We start from the raw sequence: 20,042 nt of genomic DNA, 5'->3' as shown, positions 1-20,042 counted from the left end.
AAGTTTCAGCAGAGAGATCTGCAGTTATTCTAATATTCTTACCTTTGTACGTTATAGTTTTCTTTCGCCGGGTTGCTTTGAGAATCTTCTCTTTCATGTTAACTTTAGTGAAGCTAATTATGATATGTCTGGGAGATGGCTTATTGGGGTTGAATCGTGCTGGGGTTCTGAAGCTGTCTGCTATCTGAATTTCAGATTCTCTGGGCATGTCTGGAAAATTTTCTTTCATAATTTCATGTAGAAGGGCCTCTGTGCCCTTGGCAGCCACTTCATCGTTCTCCGGAATTCCTATAACCCTTACGTTGTTTTTTTTCGAATTATCTGAGAGTTCTCTGAGTGAGTGATCCGTTTTTGCTCTCCATTTCTCTTCCTCTTTGAGAGATTGGGAGCGTTCGAAGACTTTATCTTCAATGTCAGAAATCCTTTCTTCTGCTTGCTCCATTCTGTTACTGAGGGATTCTACTGTATTTTTCATATCTTTGAGGGCTGTAAGTTCTTGTTTCAGTGTGTCTATGTCTTTGGTGGTTTTGTCTTTAAATTCGTTAAATTCTTGAGACAATTTTTGAATTTCTCCTCGAATTCCTAATTCCATTTTATTAATCTTGTCTGCAAACCAAATTCTGAATTCGACTTCTGACATCTCAGCCAGTTGTTTATGAATGGGATCTTCAATCACATCTGCCGTATCTTTTCTTGGGGGGGTTGATCTATTCTGGTTATTCATGTTACCAGAGTTTTTCCGCTGATTCCGCCCCATGGTTTACTCCCTTTGGTTTTTCCCCTGGGGTTTTATCGAGGGCCCGTACAGTGTTGTGGCCTGAGAAACTGGGGCCCTGTCTGGTGTGGTGGAGCAAAGTGGTTCTGTCTTGTTTTCAGCTGGTTTCTGTTCGATCCTATTGCAACTTCTACTCTGGCTTGAAGTCTCAGCTGTGTGGAAAAATCAGCAATTAAGTCACCCCGCCTGCCCACCTCTGGCCCCAGTTGGAAAAGGAGAATCAAACCTTCCTACAATCGCACACCCAGGGCACCGCCTGAAAAGTCCTCAGTCTATTAGCCCAGTTCAAAAGGTCCGAATCAACTGTCTCAATCGGCACTTGTCTCGGGTGGAAGGGTTCAAGAGGTCTCTGGGAACTGGATCACAGGGGCCTGGTGACTCCTCTGAGACAGTTCACCCCAGTGCAGCGTGGAGTCAGGAGGAGCCACCCAGCAAACAGAGCAGTCTAGGAAGGTTGACGTCTCCTTCCCCACTTTGCCCCTCCGTCGTACCCAGTCACTGGTATCTCTGCAGATGGCTAACCCAGTTGCCTGCAGTGAACAGACCCTCCAGGGATTTGCACCTGCCTGAATCGCAAGGAAGTCTGCCAGGCCCCCGCAGACTGCCGCTATCTAGCAGGAGGAGATGGGGCCTGACATCTTTGAGTGTTTGATGCAGGTGATGGGAAGGAGGTGTTCACTCAGGCTTAGCCCCGTCCCTGATGGATGCTGCTAACAGAACAGAACAGAACAGACAACTTTGTGAGGTTCTGTCTCTGTTCCTGTCGTCGCCTACAGAAGACGGGCTGTTTTGAGTTCAAACGTCTTTGCTGCTGGAGAATTGCGTCTGAACACCTCTCTGGGTCGGCCCGCCCTGGAAGCTTCCCGGGTTTGTGATCCGCGTCACCCGGTGGCCTCCTCTGGTTGCCCAGGGAGACAGGGGGTGTGGCCTCAGAATATCCAGAAGTGAGCGTTCTGCCGTTAAAGAAAAAACGGCTGTTGATCTACCTCCAGGGAACTGCTGCTCTGGTGTGGGCACTCAGGCGACCCTTTTCTCCTCTGTCCCGTGCCCCAGAGTCAGCACTGAGCGGCCGCAGTTTGTGCTGGGTTCACACCCCTTAAGAGATCCCCCAAGAATCAGAACTCTTGGGGGATGGGCCCCCAGACCCCGATTGGGAGTGGGGGGGGGAAGCTAGAGTTTCCTTCAGTTTTACGCAATACTACGGTCCGGGGAGGGCTCCTGCACTGCACCGCAGGGAAGTGCCGCCAAGGCTTGATTTCCCCTCAGCAGAGTGCCCTCTCCTCGCTCACGTATCCCAGAGTCAGCACTGACCTGACGCAGTTCAGGCACTGTGCTCTCCCCTCGAGAAATCACCCAAGGAGCCGAACTCCGGGGGGATAGGCCCTCAGACCCCGAGTGAGAGTAGGGGTTCTCAGCTCTCAGCGGGGAGGCCAGAGTCTTATTCAGTCTTGGGCCCGTATGCCCGGGGAGGGTTGGTGCACTGCACCGCAGGGAAGTGCCGCGAGGCGTGACTCCCCCTCAGCCGGGTGCCCTCTCCTCACTCGCGCGCCTCAGAGTCAATGCTGACCAGTCGCAACTCGGGGACTGTCCACTCCCCTTGAGAAATCACCCAAGGATTCGAACTCCTGGGGGATAGTCCCTCAGACCCCGAGTGAGAGTAGGGGCTCTCAGCTCTCAGCGGGGAGGCTAGAGTCTTATTCAGTCTTGTGCCCGGGGAGGGTTGGTGCACTGCACCGCAGGGAAGTGCCGCGAGGCGTGACTCCCCCTCAGCCCAGTGCCCTCTCCTCACTCGAGCGCCTCAGGGTCAATGCTGACCAGTCGCAACTCGGGGACTGTCCACTCCCCTTGAGAAATCACCCAAGGATCCGAAGTCCTGGGGGACAGGCCTCCAGACCTCAGTGGGCAGGAGGGGAGCGCCGGGGATTCAGGGTTGCCGGCAAAGGATTCCCAAAGTTTTATTCAGCCCTATGTCCGGCAGGAGAACACCACGGCACCCCAGTAGGGGAGGTAGGTCCAGTTTTTAGAAGGTCTCTCCCGTGGAGTGTAGTGGGAGGGCCTTTAATTTCTGCCCGCTTGTTCAATTGTGGGGCTCTTGAGCCGGTCTCATGGGGGAGGGGGACTCCGGTCCGCTTGGTGGTGGATTTTGTACCTTTTGTTTGCGTCCTTGTGATCACAGCTTGCCTCAGCGGTGTTGATGTGCGTTCTTCAGCCTTCTCTCTTGGTGAGGCTCAAGTCCACCAGGATACTTACTAAATTCCTGTCCCTTAACTCTCCTTCTGGACGGGAGCCTTTGTTGAAAGCTGGCTTCAGTCCGCCATCTTGTCTCCCCAATCCAAGTAATATTTCTTGAATTTGCTTCCTCTCAGCTTGAAAGTATTCCTTCTTTAGAGCCCAGATGCATTGTGCTTGTAATCCAGACGCAGGCGCGCGCGCTCTCAAAGCGCTCACCCACCGCAGACAGCGCCGTCTCGGCCGCGGCCCCCATCCCCTCCGTGTCCCGCCTTCGCGGTAGAGCCGGGCTAGGCCGAGGAACCAAATATTATGTCTTAGGTGTTATTTTTTTCCATTTTTTTCCATACCCTAAAGAGTATAGTCATTTATCTGGTAGCCAATTATGTTACATTAATAATTTTGAGGCTTCTTTCAAAGCTTTTAAAGAGTGGGTCTAGTGTAAACTTGACTCAAGATTGATGAGTAATGCCTGAAACTTCTAGGGTCTTTATTGAATTCCCCCTGTGTTTGATTAGGCCTTTTCTCTCTGGCTAGTGGGAACGTGAATGGCTCCTGGTCCCATGGGAGCTCTTGGGCTTATTCAGTTTATAGCACCTCAGCAATTTTTCTTTTTCCCAGACTGTAGAGTTTCACCCTGTTTATGTGCAGATTGAGTTAGACAAAGACAGAGGGGATGATGCACTGCAGATTTCTGGAGCTGTGTCTTTTTATAGCTTCCTCATATCAAGTGCTCTGTTCCATGAATTCTAGTCAACTCAGTGTCCCTGAACTCTCATCTCCTTAACTGATGAGTCCGACACACTTTGCTCGGGCTTCTCCTCCCAGAGCTATGATCTGGGAATTGCCTCTAGGCAGAAAGCCAGTGCTCACATAGGACTCACACAGTTCATTTCCCTTTCCTCAGAGAAGAAAAGCAGGTCTGTCAACCAATGTCTGAAAATTACTTTTATTATATTTTACCAATTTTTCTAGTTATTTACAGTTGTGCATGTGTGTGTGTGTATGTGTGTGTGTGTGTATGTGTGTGTGTGATCCAGACCTCATTGCTACCTCATACTAGGGAGAAAAAATTCCCCAGATAGAATAAACAATGTACTTTAAACTTTGCCTCGCGATTCTCCTCTGAGTGGGAACAAATGCTGCAGATTGCTAGGCTCTCTTAGAGATGGCAAACTGTTTATTCACAGACCCCCTCCTCTGGTCTCTCCGCTACTTCTTATTCTCAGGAAACTTTTTATCCCAGAGTTTCACTTGGAGTCTTGAAATCAATGCAATGATCTCCCAAATTATAACGTAATTAGTGCCAAGATTATAGTCTCAAGTTGAACCAATTTAATGGAACACATTTCTCAGAGGCACAATGTTTTAAATTGGTAATCTATCTCCGAGAAACCATTTTCCAAGATCCAAATTCCAAAGTTAATGATGACCATAGTATGAAGTGAATATTTTTTAAAAGTGATAAGGGGGTGATGAGGGGGCGGGCATTTGTGCTTCCCTGGAACTGCCAACTAAAGTCCACAGTTCAGGATGAAACTTGCCAAATATCTCACCTTTTCAGTACAGGAAAATGCCTTCTTGATGCCAACCTTAGACTGTGGGATTTGCTAACAGAAAACATTCATCAGAACTAGTTCCTTAAATCCTATTCGTTGGATTTTTATAAAATAAGAGATAGAAAGGAGGCAAGGCTATGAGTCTTTGGAAGAAGTTCATGAAGCCTTTTCCCCCCCTTCATTTGGTGGAGAGCCCGGGAGGCAGGGAGCAAGGAAGTTTCAATTTGTTCCACCCTCTTTTGTTGAAATTTGTGTTTCCCAAGTTCTCTCCAGCTCCAAGAAGAGCTGTGTGTGTGTGGGGGGGTGCTGATGAGCTGGCATTGCATCTGGTGCTGCTGCTGCAGCTGTGGGAGAGTGCCCCAGGGCAGCAGGTCTTCCCAACCCTAGGCTTGGCAAAGAGCAATAATGCATGCAGTGGAAGGTAGCTGGCGTTTGCCAGAGCATAAACTTAGGGTGGATTTCTTGTTGCCATGAGAACAGAGGGACTGTGCAGGGGTGGGGCTTCATGAACTCCCTGAAGGGTAACCTTTTCTTCATCCCCAGTCCAAAGCCATTGCCAGCACTTGATGAAGAAATAAAATGTCTGGCCTAGTCAGGATGCAAGATGAGAGTCCAGAATATTTTGTGCTGTCTGAAAATGAGTAAATTTCATTCTTGCATACATCTATGTGGAGACTAATCAGACTTATTAATATGCACATACAAGTACATAAAACCAAAGATAGCCTTCAAAAAAGCTTTTCTACTGTATTTGGTTTTGCATACTTGCAAAATTCCCTTGAGAAAATTTTACTGCATGGACTGTTTTGACTGAGGCTTTACAATTATACATTTTCAATAAAGCTTTGACATAAGATGACTCCCTTTCTTCCTGGCAAGCCTCCCCATAGCAAGCATAGACATTAGTCATTACTCCAAAATTCTTTAATTTATACAGAAAATTTGGATCATATGTCTCAAAATTTTTCATTCCTTCATAGATGAGCAGACATGAAATAGTCTAAATATCTTTGAATGGGAAAATGCTGTTTCCATGGGGACTTTCTTCAGTGATCTTTCCATCTCTATAAATCAGATGGTTTGAATGATTTGGACTGGCTTGTCAGCATTGGAAAATTGGTTTGGCTTAGTGAGGGACAGCACTATTGGTCACTCAATTATTAGAAAATTGCTAACATGGGTTTTAGATATTACTATGTGGTTATTACTATGTGGGGTTTTTTTGAGCACAGTACAAGAATAGCCCACAAAAATATATAAAAATGCTTCATGGTGCCATATGTATTAGCTTCCCATTGCTATTATTAAGAAATTACCACAAATTGGTGGCTTCAAATAAAAATTTATTGCCTAGCATTTTTGGAGGTCAGAAGTCCTATAGTCAAAATGTCTGTAGGGTAGTTACTCCTTTAAGACTCTGGGGTGGGGGGTGGGGGATCCGTTTCCCTTTCTTTGCAAGCATCTAGGACCACATGCATTCTTTCACTTAGCCCCTTCTTTGCATCACTCCAATCTCTGCTGCCATCATGACATTTCTTTTCCTCACTCTGACCATCCTGCTTCCTTACTATAAGGGCTCTTGTAATAACATTGGGACTACTGGATAATTCAGGATAACTTCTCCATCTTCATATCTTTAACTTAATCCCCTCCCCAAATCTCTTTGTTATAAAATGTTCTGGGGATTTGCACATGGACAACTTTGGGGAGGGACCATGCCTACCACAGTATGTTAATTTAAAAAAGCAAGAAATGGTATGACCTCAGGTATCTCTAAATGTTAAACTCCAACAGTTAATTTCTGACAATGAGTTCTTCTCTGTTGATCAGTGTCAAATGTGTCCTCCATGCCTCAGTTTTTCACCATTATTGAACAGCCAACTTCCGGTCCATTGGATTATGTAACAACAGGAGCCCTCTTTCTTTCTTGGTTCTTTCTACCCCGTAATTCACCCTTCTCACCACTCTCAGCCAATATGCTTAACTTGCCTGCTTGTCTTTTTGTAGTACCTACTCTTCTAAACCAAACTTTTAATTTCTTCACTCTGTTAAGGTTTCTTGGAGGAAATCTCAAAGTGGTCCTTGTTATTACCAAGTAAATTCATGGCCTTCAACCTCTCTGGGGCCCTCAGTTCCATGTTTCCACTGTCCATGCTGCTTCTTTTGGGGTATATTACAAACTCCAACCCCATCATCTGTTCTCTCAGTCTCTTGTAGTCTCCATCAGAAGTCATCAAACAGAAGTCCATGGGCTGGTCACAGTGGCTCAAGCCAGTAATCCCAGCACTTTGGGAATCTGAGATGGGAGGATTGTTTGAGGTGAGAAGATTAGCCTGGGTGACCGCGTCTGTACAAAAAATTAAAAAAATTATTTTGGGTGCAATGGCATGTACTTATAATCAAGGCTGGGGAAAGAGGATTGCTTGAGCCCAGGAGTTGGAGGCTTCAGGAAGCTGTAATTGTGTCACTGCCCTACTCCAGCTTGGGTGACAGAGAGAGACTGTCTCAAAAAAAAAAAAAAAAAAAGAGAGACAAAAAGATGTCTATGATTTTTATCTGTTGTCCTAAAATCTCATTCATTCATTCGTCCATTTTCCCTTCTTCTTGTGTGACAGTGGGAGGGGCTTGCCCTCCTAAGGCTAAGCTAGAATCTGAGTCAACAACTGATATCCACATTTGATTCACATCCATTTCTTCCTTTGTTCTATATGTGCAAGTTCTCTCCTTGAAATAGTATTCTGTGATTTCTATTTCTACTTCTTTACCATCACTACACTGAAGTCACTGACTTGTTAATCTCATGGAATCTGGATTCTGTCCCTATAATTTCACTGAAACAGTCCTTGCTCTCCATATAGAAAAATTTCAAAACTGAGTTTATCAGTTATCCAATATAACACCCCTATATCTTGCCATATACAAAAACTATTCCAAGATGGACAAAAGACTTCAATGTAAAGCATAAAACCATAAAAATTCTAGAAGAAAACATGGAGAGAACTTTCAGAAATAAGATTAAGGTGTTAGGAAGTTTGATTCCCATGAGGCCTCTCTCCCGAGCTTGTAGTCAGCTGACTTCTCATGGTGCCCTCACATGGTCTTTGCTTTGTGGGAGTGCAAGCTTGGTGTATCTCTGTGTGTCCAAATTTCTCCTTCCTACAAATGTCTCAGATTGGATTGTGGCACACCTTAATGGCTTCATTTAAGTTTAATGACCTCTATCTCCAAATACAGTCACCTTGGGAGATACTGGGTTTTAGTTTTTCAACATATGGATTTTAGGAAGTGCACAATCTAAGCTGTGACACAGGTTAAGTTACAGTTATGATGGCAACTACCAACCCCGTACCCTTCATGCAGTTATTCCAAGTGTGTGGCATTGGTTTGCTTTTCTGTTGGTGGATTTCTGCTTGACCTCTCCTACCAAATAACCTCAACTCCATGAGTTAGCCCCAACTCCAGAGTTGAGTTTTCCCTTGTCATCTACTTTCTTTCAGTATGTGACTCAAGCCCTCTTATATTTATTGATATAACACATGTTTGGCTGTAGTTCTTTTGTAGTATTTTATGATATGTGTTAGTTTCCTATACACTAACTTTTAGTTAGTGTTAGTTCCTTCAGGCTGAAATCTTTAAATTGGTATATGTATACTGTAAAGTATAAACTTATTTGCTATTAAAAGTATATCTGCCTTGAATTACCTGTAAATAAATTCAGGAGCCTCCTAGAAAATTCTCTCTTCCCTTAAAATGGGTACTGGGCCCTTGGAAGTCACCAAAAGGAATAATCAGGCTCACTTAGGAAGTGGTTGTAGATAAGAAATAAAGAAAAAGAATGTGTGTATATATGTGTGTGTGTTTGTGTGTGTGATAGAGATAGAGACAGAGAGAGAAAGGAAAGAAAGGGAGAGAGAGTTCTATCCTTTCTTAAATTACATTTAATTTTTAACAATTTTGGGTTAGTATGAGGATACATACAATTGTTACATTATTTGTGTTTGTAAGGTAAAGCCCAAAGTCCAAGATACAGTTGTATCCTTCACCCAAGAAGTGTGCCATGTACCCCTACACTGTACCTAAGAGGTGGGAACTTACTAAGCCCCCTTTCCCTCTCCCCACTTCTTGAATTTATTTGTTTTTTTTTTTTCCTCATGTGGGCCTGTAGTTGTTAATCTACTAGTTTCAGATTAGAACTTAGTACATAGGATGTCTGTTTTTCCATTCTTGCAACACTTTACTTAGGAGAATGTTATCCAAAACTATCTAAGTAAATACAAAAGATGCAAGCATAATCGGATTTTATTATTTCTTGATTTTTTCTACGGCTGAATAGTATCCCATGGTATACACATGCCACAGTTTATTGATCCATTTTATGGGTTGATGGGCACTTGGATTGTTTCCACATCTTTGCAATTGTGGAGTAAGCTGCGATGAACACTTGAATACAAATGTCCTTATGGTAAAATGATTTTTTTCTTCTGGGTAGATTCCTAGTAGGGACTGTGGGATCAAATGGGAGGTTTACTTTTAGTTCTTTGAGGATTCTCCATACTTCTTCCCCAAAATGCTGTACTAGTTTGCAGTCCCACCAACAGTGCATTAAGTATGCCCCCTTTCTCTACCCCCAACAGCATTTTCAGTTTTGGGACCTTGTGATGCGGACTATTCTCACTGGTGTTAGATGATATTTCAGGGTGACTTTGATTTGCACTTTGATTTGCAAATGATGAACATTTTTTCCTGTGTTTGTTGGCCAGTTGTCTGTCTTCTTGGGAAAAGTTTCTTTTGTTCAGGTCACTTGCCATTGATTGATGGGGTTGTTTGCGCTTTTCTTGTTGATTTGCTTGAGTTCTTTGTATATTTCGGTCACTAGCCCTTTATCTGATTTGCATATATTTACATTTAAATGTAAGTTAAAATTAGAAAAATTTTAAGAGATTAAATTTCGTTAATTAAAGAATTTTTAATTTTAAAATTTAATTATAATTTATGGAGTGAATGGTTTTATATCACTTGTTTATCTTTCTTAGCACAATCAATATTTATATTTGTGTTAAGTTATAATTTATAATTTATAACATATTTTCTACCTTAAAAATAATCATGGCCACGGACTCTGTAAATTAGCTTTTCAAAACATTCAAAACAATTATTCTTCTGGAATTATCAAAAATATACACATTTAAGAAATCAGAACATTATAGGAAAGAACCTGGGTTCAAAAAACACATTTTCAACAGGTAATAGAAACAAAATTAGAAGGGAGACGCCAGTGTTGTCAGGAATTTGAAATGCACTGCGCAAGACATCAGGTTTGGAGTTGTTTGGTCTTTATTAAAGTTTGAATATAGGAAAAGTTTCACACAATTCAATCAGGACATCCAAATACACTTAGAGTTTTGACAAAAATTGACGTCATTATTATTAACATTGCCTATTTCAGGCAACTGTGACATTATTGCAATAGGAAAACATCAACCCTTCTACCACTTGGGCCCACATGGTGGCGTAAATTCATGGTTCCAGCCACATTTAGGGCTAAATACCCCAAATCCCTGCTCTGTGTCTGCTTCTTTGACTTTAACATATTTTTAACAAGAAGCATAATAGGATTTCATTATTTTTTGATTAGATGGAATAATGATTACAAAATAATTACTAATGACCAATTTTGGTTTTAAAACATAGAAAAGGGGGGAATAATTCTTTAAAATACAATTAGGATTTTGGAAACACCTGTGTTCTATTTTTGTACATATTTGTATATAAAAGGTGTCCTCTTCCAGGGGGAGGTGGGTGATGGCATTCCTTCCAATGCCTGGCGGGGTGAGGTGGGGAGCAACAAGTCTTTAACAGCTCTCGATCCAGCTCTTCCATTTAGATTTGGATTTCATTCCAATTTAGGCTTCTCTTTCTCTTCTTCCATACCTAGAAATATAGACAAAGAGCTTTATTTGATCATCAGATTAACCCATGAGCAGGTTTGCCAAAAGGCTGCTTTCAAGAATTCATGTTCCCTCACTTACCCATCCACCCTTACCACCCACTCCCTTTGCTCTCTCCTAGCTAAGAAGGAAAGCCATTTATGACTTTTTCCAGAAACTTCTTCAGTGACTTTTCTCCCCACCCAGTCTCGAGAATCAGGACACATTTCTGGGATACACCCAGCTCCTTTGGCCTCTGGGAGAGAGGGCTGCAAGCGGATTTGTGTGTGACTTGCTGGATTTGTGTAGGAACTCCAGCCAGAATACTTTCTAAACAGTTTCTAGAAACAGAACCTATGCAGCTCATGACTGGCCAGCAGACGTGATTTATTTTTGCTTTAGTCCTGTCCTTTCCCAAGGCAAGGACCCTGAATATTCAAAAGCCAAGAAGCATTTTTTTAAGCTCGTAAAAATCTTATTAACCACATGAATTACTTATAAAAGATACCCAAGTATCTTCAACTCAAGCTATCCCTTTATTTGACCCCGTCTGGCAGAACTGTTTTTCTTCTGGAAGGTCCCATATGAGCTGCCTTGGTGAGACCTTTCCTGGTTGCTTGTGGTGAATAGACACGTTTAGTTTTCCCAGAGATGAAATTATTCAAGTCATTCTCACGAATTATTGTTAAATTGGGCAAATGCTCCTCATTTCTTTCTTCTTTGGCTTCTTGCTAAACGTTTTTCCAATCACATCTAAGTCTCAGAGACTTTTTGTTTGCTTTGTTTCAATAGCAACAGTGGAACAAAAGTACTCAAAATACTGCTTAGCCGTTTAATATTCTTTCACAAATTGCAAGCTCTCTGAGGGCAGGGCCCTTCCTTGTTTTGTTCCTGACTATATCCCTAGCACTTAACACAGTGCCCACCTCAGAGTAAGAGCTCAATTAGTCTTTGTTGAATACATTAATAAACAATGAATAGATAGAAGGCCCCCAAAGGCTGGACTAGTGGAGAGCAGTAGAATAAAATATGGGACTCTACACTATTATAAAGTCTGACCCTGGAGGGTCATAATGATAGGGTTACATTAGGAAGGACCCCCACCCTCCACTTCTGGCTCCTAGTGTATGTCTTGTGAGGTCAGAGTGGTGGCAATGGCTGGTGGGTAAGATGCTCTAAACAGGTGTCCATAATCTTTTATGTTTAGTTTTCTTGGCTAAGAACTGGCAGAGATTTAGAAAACTTCTTCCAAATTCCTCCTCAGAAATCATACTAAGGAAAAGTTTAAATTGAGGAGTCAGGACATCCAAGAGGAGGAAGAATAGGGTTGAGGGCGACAAGGTACAATATGGCTTAATTGTTAGTCAACCAAGGCAAAGGCAGAAACAGCACAGATTCCATTCAACCATTATGTGTGACTGGAGTCCCAATTTCCCTCCCACGTTCCCTGTTCTGTGGAGAAGCTATCAGGGGCCAATAGCAGTTTGCTTTTCTTTGTTATGTCTGTTTCCTCCAAAGCATTCTCCTGTAGATGGGCTGGCTTGGCAGTAGATGTGGAATCTTCAAAAGGAGGCGCTGGAGAATAAGGGGTGTTCATTGGCCTAGAGAAGGAAAATGGCTTCCCACTACTTTGGTTTGGCAGTTATGAGGGAGAGGGAAAAAATTAGATAGCTCTAAATAATGTTTAGAAGAACCAGGGGTATAATTTCTACACAAAAAGCAGAAAGAAACCTGTTACAAAGCTGAGGCAAGATGCACTTAGGGGAAGCCAGGGGAAAAGACAGATGGGCCCCGAGGGAACCAGTCACATGGCCTTCCCGAGGGCTGACATCCAGGGACAGGCCCAGTAGGAGTGATCCCAGGGGAGCTGGAGGAGAAGGAGGGTGAAGGTTTCTGCTCACTGAGAACTCATGTACTTCACCCTCACCCCAACCATTTGGTTTTGAGAACTCTCATTTCTAGTCTTATAAAATTCGACACTGACAAGACGGGACACCTCAGTCAGATACACTGGAATGGGGATAGAGACTTAGGTTAAGTACACAAATACTTCAGGTGTTATGGACTGAATTGTGTCCCCCTCCCTCAAATTCATATATTGAATTTAACCCACAGTACCTCAGAAGGGGGATAATGCCAAGGGTGTGTCTGTACAAGTATCTCCTAAAGAAACTAGGTCTGTGACTCAGGGACCCAATCAACCCTCTCAGCAGAAGCTAGAAATAGAGAGGTGGGCACCCAGGATGGGTCTGTGGGGTACCCTCTTGTCTGACTGCCACCACTCTGACCTCACAAGACATATACTAGGAGCCGGAAGTGGAGGGTGGGTCTTCCTCATAATCATTAGTTCAGGGGCTGATTCCCCCTTGGTTACAGAGAGTGGGGCTGCGACCCCAAGCTGAGGAGGCAGGGAGCTATTATCAGTGTCTAGAAGGTGAGCCCTGAGGACAGACCACCCAGCCAAAAAAGGTTATTCTCAAGCCTCACCATCAAATGGAAATTTCTCGGCTAGCTTTCAGACTTGCTTGGGCATTGTGACCCATTTCTTTCACCTGCAGTTTCTCCTGTTTAGAATGGGAATGTGTAATATATTCCATGCCTGCCCCACTACTGTGCTCTGGAAGGAGATAACTTTTTATCTGGTTTCCCAGTCTCACCTATAGCTGGAGAATAACTTTGCTTCAGGATGAATCATACCCTAAGTTTCATGCATACCTAATGTTTATATTTAAGATGAGATTTTGGACTTAACTATGAGTTGATGGTGGAAAGAATTTTGGAGCTATTGGGAGAGGGGTGTTTTTAGTGCATGAAGAACATAAATTTTGGGGGGAGAGAATGTGCTGTTATAAGCTGAATGTGTCCCCTTAGAATTCAAATGTTGAATTAATGACCCCCAGTGCCTCAGAATGTGACCTTACTTGGAGACAGGATCTTCATAAAATTAACATGAGGTCATCAGGGTTGGCCCTAATCAAATGTGACTGGTGTCCTTGTAAAAAGGAGAAAATTTGGTGACAGTGTCACATACAGAGAGAACCCCAGGAGAAGGCCTGGAACAGCTCCTTCCTTCACACTTCTCAGCGGGAGCCAATTCTGCCCATCCCTTGATTTTGGACTTCCAGCTTTCAGAAATATGAGTCAATAAATTTCTTTGTTATAAGAATCTTTGCAAACTAGAGCAAATTCCATAAAGCCATCTTGAGTGACTTGTTTCTAAAAAGAGTAAATGCTTGACTATGAGTTCAGTTTATTTTAAGGGCTTTAAAAAGTTTATATTTCACATCAGTTTGGCCTGTTTTGCTGTTTTATGAGCTAGGTGTGTAGTTGTGAGGGAAGTTTCTGAGCTCTCAAATGTCTAGGTTTCTAAAATGTGGTGACATTTTGATAGTTCACGGGAGATAATGCTGGATCGAACATCAGTTAGAAGACATTGGCTCTGCTGCCACCCATTCCGATGGGTCACTCAAGATTTTTAGTATGCAGTTGCTTCAAGAATAAGGTAAGGGTCAGTTTGGATGATGACTCTGTAGTAAGGGCATTTTATCTTGAAACTGTAAGCTAACATTACATAAGGAAGCAAGTCGAGTCATTAGAAACCATTATGGAAAAAAAAAAGATGGTGGCTTACACATGGCATCCTTCCTCATGGGGGACTTTGTAGTTGGTGTGTGACAAACAGGTTGTGTGATGCTGTATTCCCTTGTTCTTGGTTCATTCTAATACATGTGCACACACGTGTACACAGCACACACTGCTTTTAACCAGCAGTTTCCAGCTCACCCTCTAGCAGAACCAGGCAGCTAATGGGACTTTGAAATGGCCAGGCGAGATCTGGGGATAATTATAGAGCCATCGAAAGTGGGCAACTGATACTCAATCCTGACCTATTGTTGCCAGAAGTGAATAGAGGGCTCAGGGTTTCCAAAGCTTCAAAGGTTTGTGTAGAAGCTGAAAATCTGGCCTTTATGTGAAATCTCCCAGTTTTTAAATGTTGGCTCAAAACCAAAAAATCCCACTGTGTGGGCCTAGTAAAACTTCTTGGTAAGTAAAATTTGGGGGAGGCCATCAGTTTGTGAGCCCTCTTGTAAAAAGAGTAAGATGCCTGCTTAACACAAAACATCTGTCTCTGTGGAAGGGACTAGATGATCCTTCGTAGATAAAACTAATCTCTCTATCTGAAATGAGTTACAAAAGGTTAGTTAACTCTTACTCATTTTACTTAAGAGGGTGGCACCGATAAATTAAATCGGGACAGATTATTCACGAAACCTTAGTTTCATTATTCATGTGTACCGTTGTACCGCCTCATTCAAGGCTGCTAAGAAGCAGTATTCTATTAATCTAGATTGGACATTTATCTCTGCTGGACATTTATCTCTACTACAAAAGTAGTAGAACTATGGCCAAATGACTGTCAAATCAAATAAATCAGGAGGAAGCAGGGAGTCAGAAGTACTTCCTGAATAACATATATTGGACATATTAGTTCAAATTTAGATACAGCCTTTCCCCCAAGAAACTGAGCAAAGCTTACATACTGTTCTCAAAATATTTTTATAAGTTAACTAAATACTTCCATTAAATAACAAATAGAGAAAGATTACTATTCCCCATTGAACAGGTGGGAACATTGTTAAAACATTAATTTATGGTCTTGAACTGGATAAAAAAAATGGATCCTTTTTTTAATAGACCCCTTATTAACATCAAAAGCTGCTGAGAAAAGAAGTGCTCAAATTCCTCTGGACCATGTAACACTGGCTAGTACCTCGACACAGACAATTTTAGAAGATCCATACACAAAAAAGTCTGATTCCATCGCCATGAAATGACTGTGCTTTATTTGTCTGATTAGACTGAACCCCTGGCCAAGTGTCTGGCGCAAAGCCGGGTGCTCAGTGTCTGTGACCCCAAATCCATTCTCTGGTGATGTCTAGGGTGCTGGAACTGTGTCGGAGGAGATGTCCAGGGTTCTCTACATCCCCAAACCATCTTGCCTTTTGCTGTATTTTCATGCAGGTCTTAAATCACTACATGGCTGTGCTGTTGCTTTTTCCAACATCCAATTTTTACGTTATCTTAGCTACACTTTGGACAGGATTTACACAGCTTGAATAAGACTACATGCCTTGCCAAGATGGAGGCTCTGCCATAAATGGAAACAAAGGAGAAAACAAATCATAGGTTAAGAGAATTTCTGCAGCACTGAAGTATTCACCTTTACTGCATGTACATCTTTGCCACCTTCAACCCATCAATATGACAGTCAACGTGAGAAAGTGGTCATTCTATGTTGCTTAGAATGTGCGCAGAGTGGCAGTGAGACCTCTCTGAGGGGACTGAACCCATGCAAATGATGGCATAGAAAGTGAAGCAGTGATCAGAGGGGCTGTCAATGAGAATTTGGTTACATTTAATAACGTATCTATTTAATTTGGGGTCCCTTTAGCTAAGGCAGCATTTTGTCAAACAGAGTGAACTTCTCTAGTTTTTTTTCTATGAACATGACATTTTTCCCTGTAAATTTCATAGACATCCTTCTGTCCTCTTTAGATTTGGATGTCTTACTAGCTAATAAGACTAAGGGACCAGTAAACCTTTCAGGTAACTGCCAGCAGCTCTTAAATTAATATTGCAGTTATTAAAACAAAACTCTTCGTAACAGACCTTGTGTGGTTAAAGGGTTAAAAGAAGAGGGCACCCTGGGATTTTCCATCAGTCTCCGCACATGCTCCTGTCAGTAGCAATTCTCTAATTGTATGCAACCCTAAACAATACTTACTTTTCTGTGTATCCCAGATATAGTTGTTCATAACTTCTCCCAGCAGGTACATAAAGTTCATTAAGATGGTTGTAGACCCAAAGAAGATGATTCTGGCTCCAGGGCCAATGTGTTCCAGGAAAGGGTACACCCACATGCCTGTTACGTGATGCACCCAGCACACCCTGCAATGAAATTGGAAAGGAGACAAAGACAGGAGTCACCCTCACAGCAGATGACCCAGCTGCTATGCTGCTACCATCCACACCCCCGCTTGTACTGTTCTCCAGCAGTTGCCAGCCTCAAATTTGCTTCCTGTACTCAGGAGCTACCAGAAACTTGGTTGTTCTTTGTTTTCTCTTACTTTTTAGCCCCAAATAGTTTTAGACTCAGAGAAGTTGTGCCTAGAGTACAGAGAGTTCCCCTGCATCCCACACTCACCTTCCCCTGTGCTAACATATTGTATAAATAATCCTGGGACAATCACTAAAATGAAGAAATTGGCTGGGTGTGCTGGCTCACATCTGTAATCCCAGCACTGTGGGAGGCTGAGGTGGGAGGATCGCTTGAGGCCAAAAGTTCAAGACCAGCCTGGGCAACAAAGTGAGGTCTCATTTCTACAAAAAAGTTAGCTAGGTATGGTGGTGCATGCCTGTAATCCCAATCCAGCTACTCAAAAAGAAAAGAAAAAAAATTAAAATGAACACAATAGTACTAAGTATGAACTTTACACAGCATTTGCTAAGGTCACCACAGGATCTAATCTGGGACTCCACGTGGTGTCTAGTATTGCATCTCCCCAGCCTCTTCTGGTCTGGCACATCCTCAGTGTCTCCTCGCCTTTGGTGACATTTGAAGAGTTCTGGTCATGTGTTTCAAATTGTTGGCTTTCTTAATTCCGCTAAACAATCTTTTAAATCTCTTCTTACATAATGAAACAACATGGCATTAGGAAGCCACACTCTGAGACCAGGGTGATCATGTGGCAGGTGTCCTGCTGTGCTGCCTTCCTGGTAACGCCCAGATCCTTTCCACACCTGCCAGGACCATCCACCACCCAGAGGGCACCAGGCTTCTCTCGCCTCTCATCTTTGTATATCACCTTCATTTCATTCCCCCCCCCCCCATTTTAAATACTTGTAATAATTCTATTTGTGTTCTGGAGGTATTTTTGGCTCACAGAGCAACAATATCCATCACCACTACTTTCAAAAGTTTAGTTGGAATGTTTGCTCCATTGGCTTGGTGTGGATATGACTGTTTTGCAGCTGTTGTACAAATACTTTTAGGTTCAATACTTTATCAAATGTTGGCAATTTTGAAGACTGAACAATACAGAAAGAACTTTGCTCCATTGGGAATGAGGATTACTTTTTAGATGTCTGTGCTTTGGGGTCATTTTCCTTATCCATGGATTTATCCATTAAGCAGTTGACCTACATGTCGCCTATCTATCCATGCACCGTATGTGAGGCAGGGAATCTGAGCATTTGCGCCTTAGAGGTTGCATTATCAGTGAGGGTAATATCGCCCCCCCCCAACAAAAGGAGGTAAAAATTCATTCCAGGGGTGGTGAAATAATTTTACTCTTTTTGTGTAGAAAGCACAGATTTATACACACACAGACAAAATAAACATATCTGTAGCATTACAGGTATCTGTACACCAAAGTTCATAGGTATCAAAAGGTTGAACCAACCCACTGTCTATCAATAGATAAAGGAGTAACAGTGGACTATTATTCAGCAATCAAAATGAATAAAATTTTGATATGTGCTACAACATGAATAAACCTTGAAAACATTATGTTAAGTGAGATCAGACAGACAAAGGACAGATATTGGATGATTTCACTTAGCCGAAGGACTATATTCAGAGCTATTTGGGCAAAGTCCTAGAGACAGAAAACAGAGGTTACTAGGGGCTGGGAGGAGCAGGGGACAGGGTGATATTGTGTGTTTGGTACAGAGTTTATCTTGGGGATGATGAAAAAGTTTGGGCTATGGATAGCAGTGATGGTTACACAATATTGTAAGTATGTTTCATGGCACTAAATTGTCCGTTTACAAACATTTAAAGTAAGCATTGCGTTATGTATATTTTACCACAATAAAAGTTTTCCATCCGGTAGAGATTAGGAAAAATTATCTAAAAATGCTCCTTGCTGGGTTGAGGAACAGTGTTAAGAGCATTCATTAGGTTTAAACAGATCAGTCTGAGTAACTGTCCAGACTAATAGACTTTTATGAAAAAAGTAAGTAATGCTAGTAATGCTAGTCAAAAACTTTTTGTTTTAAATTTTTTTTCAAAAAAGGCTGAGACATTTTTGAGAAACAGCAACAATTAAATTGTTTGAACTACCCTATGGGATTCTGATACCTCATAATTGGCTTGTCCATAAATTAGAGGCAATTCTCTTTCTAATACCCATGTACTCTCTTAACTAATGTGAGGCAGTTTTGTGCACCTATCAAGCGGTTTATTAATTTCTATGGAGATCATATGCAATATTTCCCCAAGTTTAATGTCATTAATCTGTAATTGATATTGAACCAAGATGCTTCTTCAAGTCACTTCCACAGCTGGCGTGGCACTTTTCTGATGCCATCTCCCGCTCTGTCCCTCTACTCCAGCCACAGTGACTCTGTGGTACTCCGGGACACACCAAGCACACTTTGTCTCAGGGTCTTTGAACTTGTTCCCCTGCCTGGAACATTACTCCTCATACCCCCACCCTAACACTCCCTGAGCCCTCTATTCCTTCAGGATTTCACTCAAATGTCATTTTTAAAATGACATCTCCCTTTCTCTCGTATCTAAAAATTGCAACCCTATTCTGAAACTCCCTAGTCTCCCTCCCTTTATTTTTCTCCTCAGCTATTTAATATTCTGTATTTATACTTATGTATCTGTTTATTGTCTGTCCAAGGAGCATAAGCATTTTGTCTGTTATGTTCACTGCTGTATTCTGTGGCCCTTGCAGCAGAGTCTGGCACATAGTATGTACTCAATAATTGTGTGTTGAATTGATAACACATTCTTTTATTTCAGGAATATTAACAATAACCTCTATTTACTGAGCCCTTATTATATGGCGTTTTGCCAATAACTTACACATAGTTTCAAAAATCTCAACCCCCCATAAAGGTCCTTGACTTAAAGTACCCTCTCTGTGAAGAGCTAAGTAGTAAGTGTTCTCAGCATTGCAGCCCATACGGCCTTGGTTATACCTACTCAGCTCTGCCACCGGAGAGCGGAACAGCCACAGACAGTATGTAAACAATGCGTGTGAATGTGTTCCACTAAAACTTTATCTACGGACACTGCAACATGAATGTCACATCATTTTCGTGTCATAAAATATACATGCTTTTATTTTTCAATTATTAAAAAATATAGAGACTTTACCTCTTTCATGTTTATATGGATGGAGCTGGACTATATTCTTCTTAGCAAAGTATCTCAAGAATGGAAGAAAAAGTATCCAATGTACTCAGCCCTACTGTGAAACCAAGTTACAGCTTCCATTTGAAAGCTATAACCCAATTATAGCCCAAGAATATGGGGAAAGGGGATAGGGAGGGAAGGGGAGGGGGGAAGATGGGTGGAGGGAGGGTGATTGGTGGGACCACACCTACGGTGCATCTTACAAGGGTATATGTGAAATTTACTAAATGTAGCATATAAATGTCTTAACACAATAACTAAGAAAATGCCAGGAAGGCTACGTTAACCTGTTTGATGAAAATATTTCAAATTGTATATAAAACCAGCACATTGTACCCTAT

General features: G+C 42.3%; 1 protein-coding gene across 1 annotated transcript in view; it reads right to left on the bottom strand.

The window, feature by feature from the left end:
• Nucleotides 1-9,679: 9,679 nt before the first annotated feature.
• AIG1 (androgen induced 1) overlaps nucleotides 9,680-20,042 on the bottom strand; it is a 281,622-nt gene continuing 271,259 nt past the window's right edge. Inside the window, exons 5-6 of the mRNA XM_053592198.1 lie at nucleotides 16,276-16,439; nucleotides 9,680-10,494 (exon numbers count right to left, since the gene is read on the bottom strand). Coding sequence (XP_053448173.1) covers nucleotides 10,457-10,494; nucleotides 16,276-16,439 — 202 coding nt within the window. The 3' untranslated portion in view covers nucleotides 9,680-10,456. The remainder of the gene's footprint in view (nucleotides 10,495-16,275; nucleotides 16,440-20,042) is intronic.

Source organism: Nycticebus coucang, chromosome 5, assembly GCF_027406575.1.
Source record: "Nycticebus coucang isolate mNycCou1 chromosome 5, mNycCou1.pri, whole genome shotgun sequence".
Lineage (NCBI taxonomy): Eukaryota > Metazoa > Chordata > Mammalia > Primates > Lorisidae > Nycticebus > Nycticebus coucang.
The sequence above is the reverse complement of the archived record's forward strand: the minus strand, read 5'-3'. Positions and strand labels throughout refer to the sequence as shown.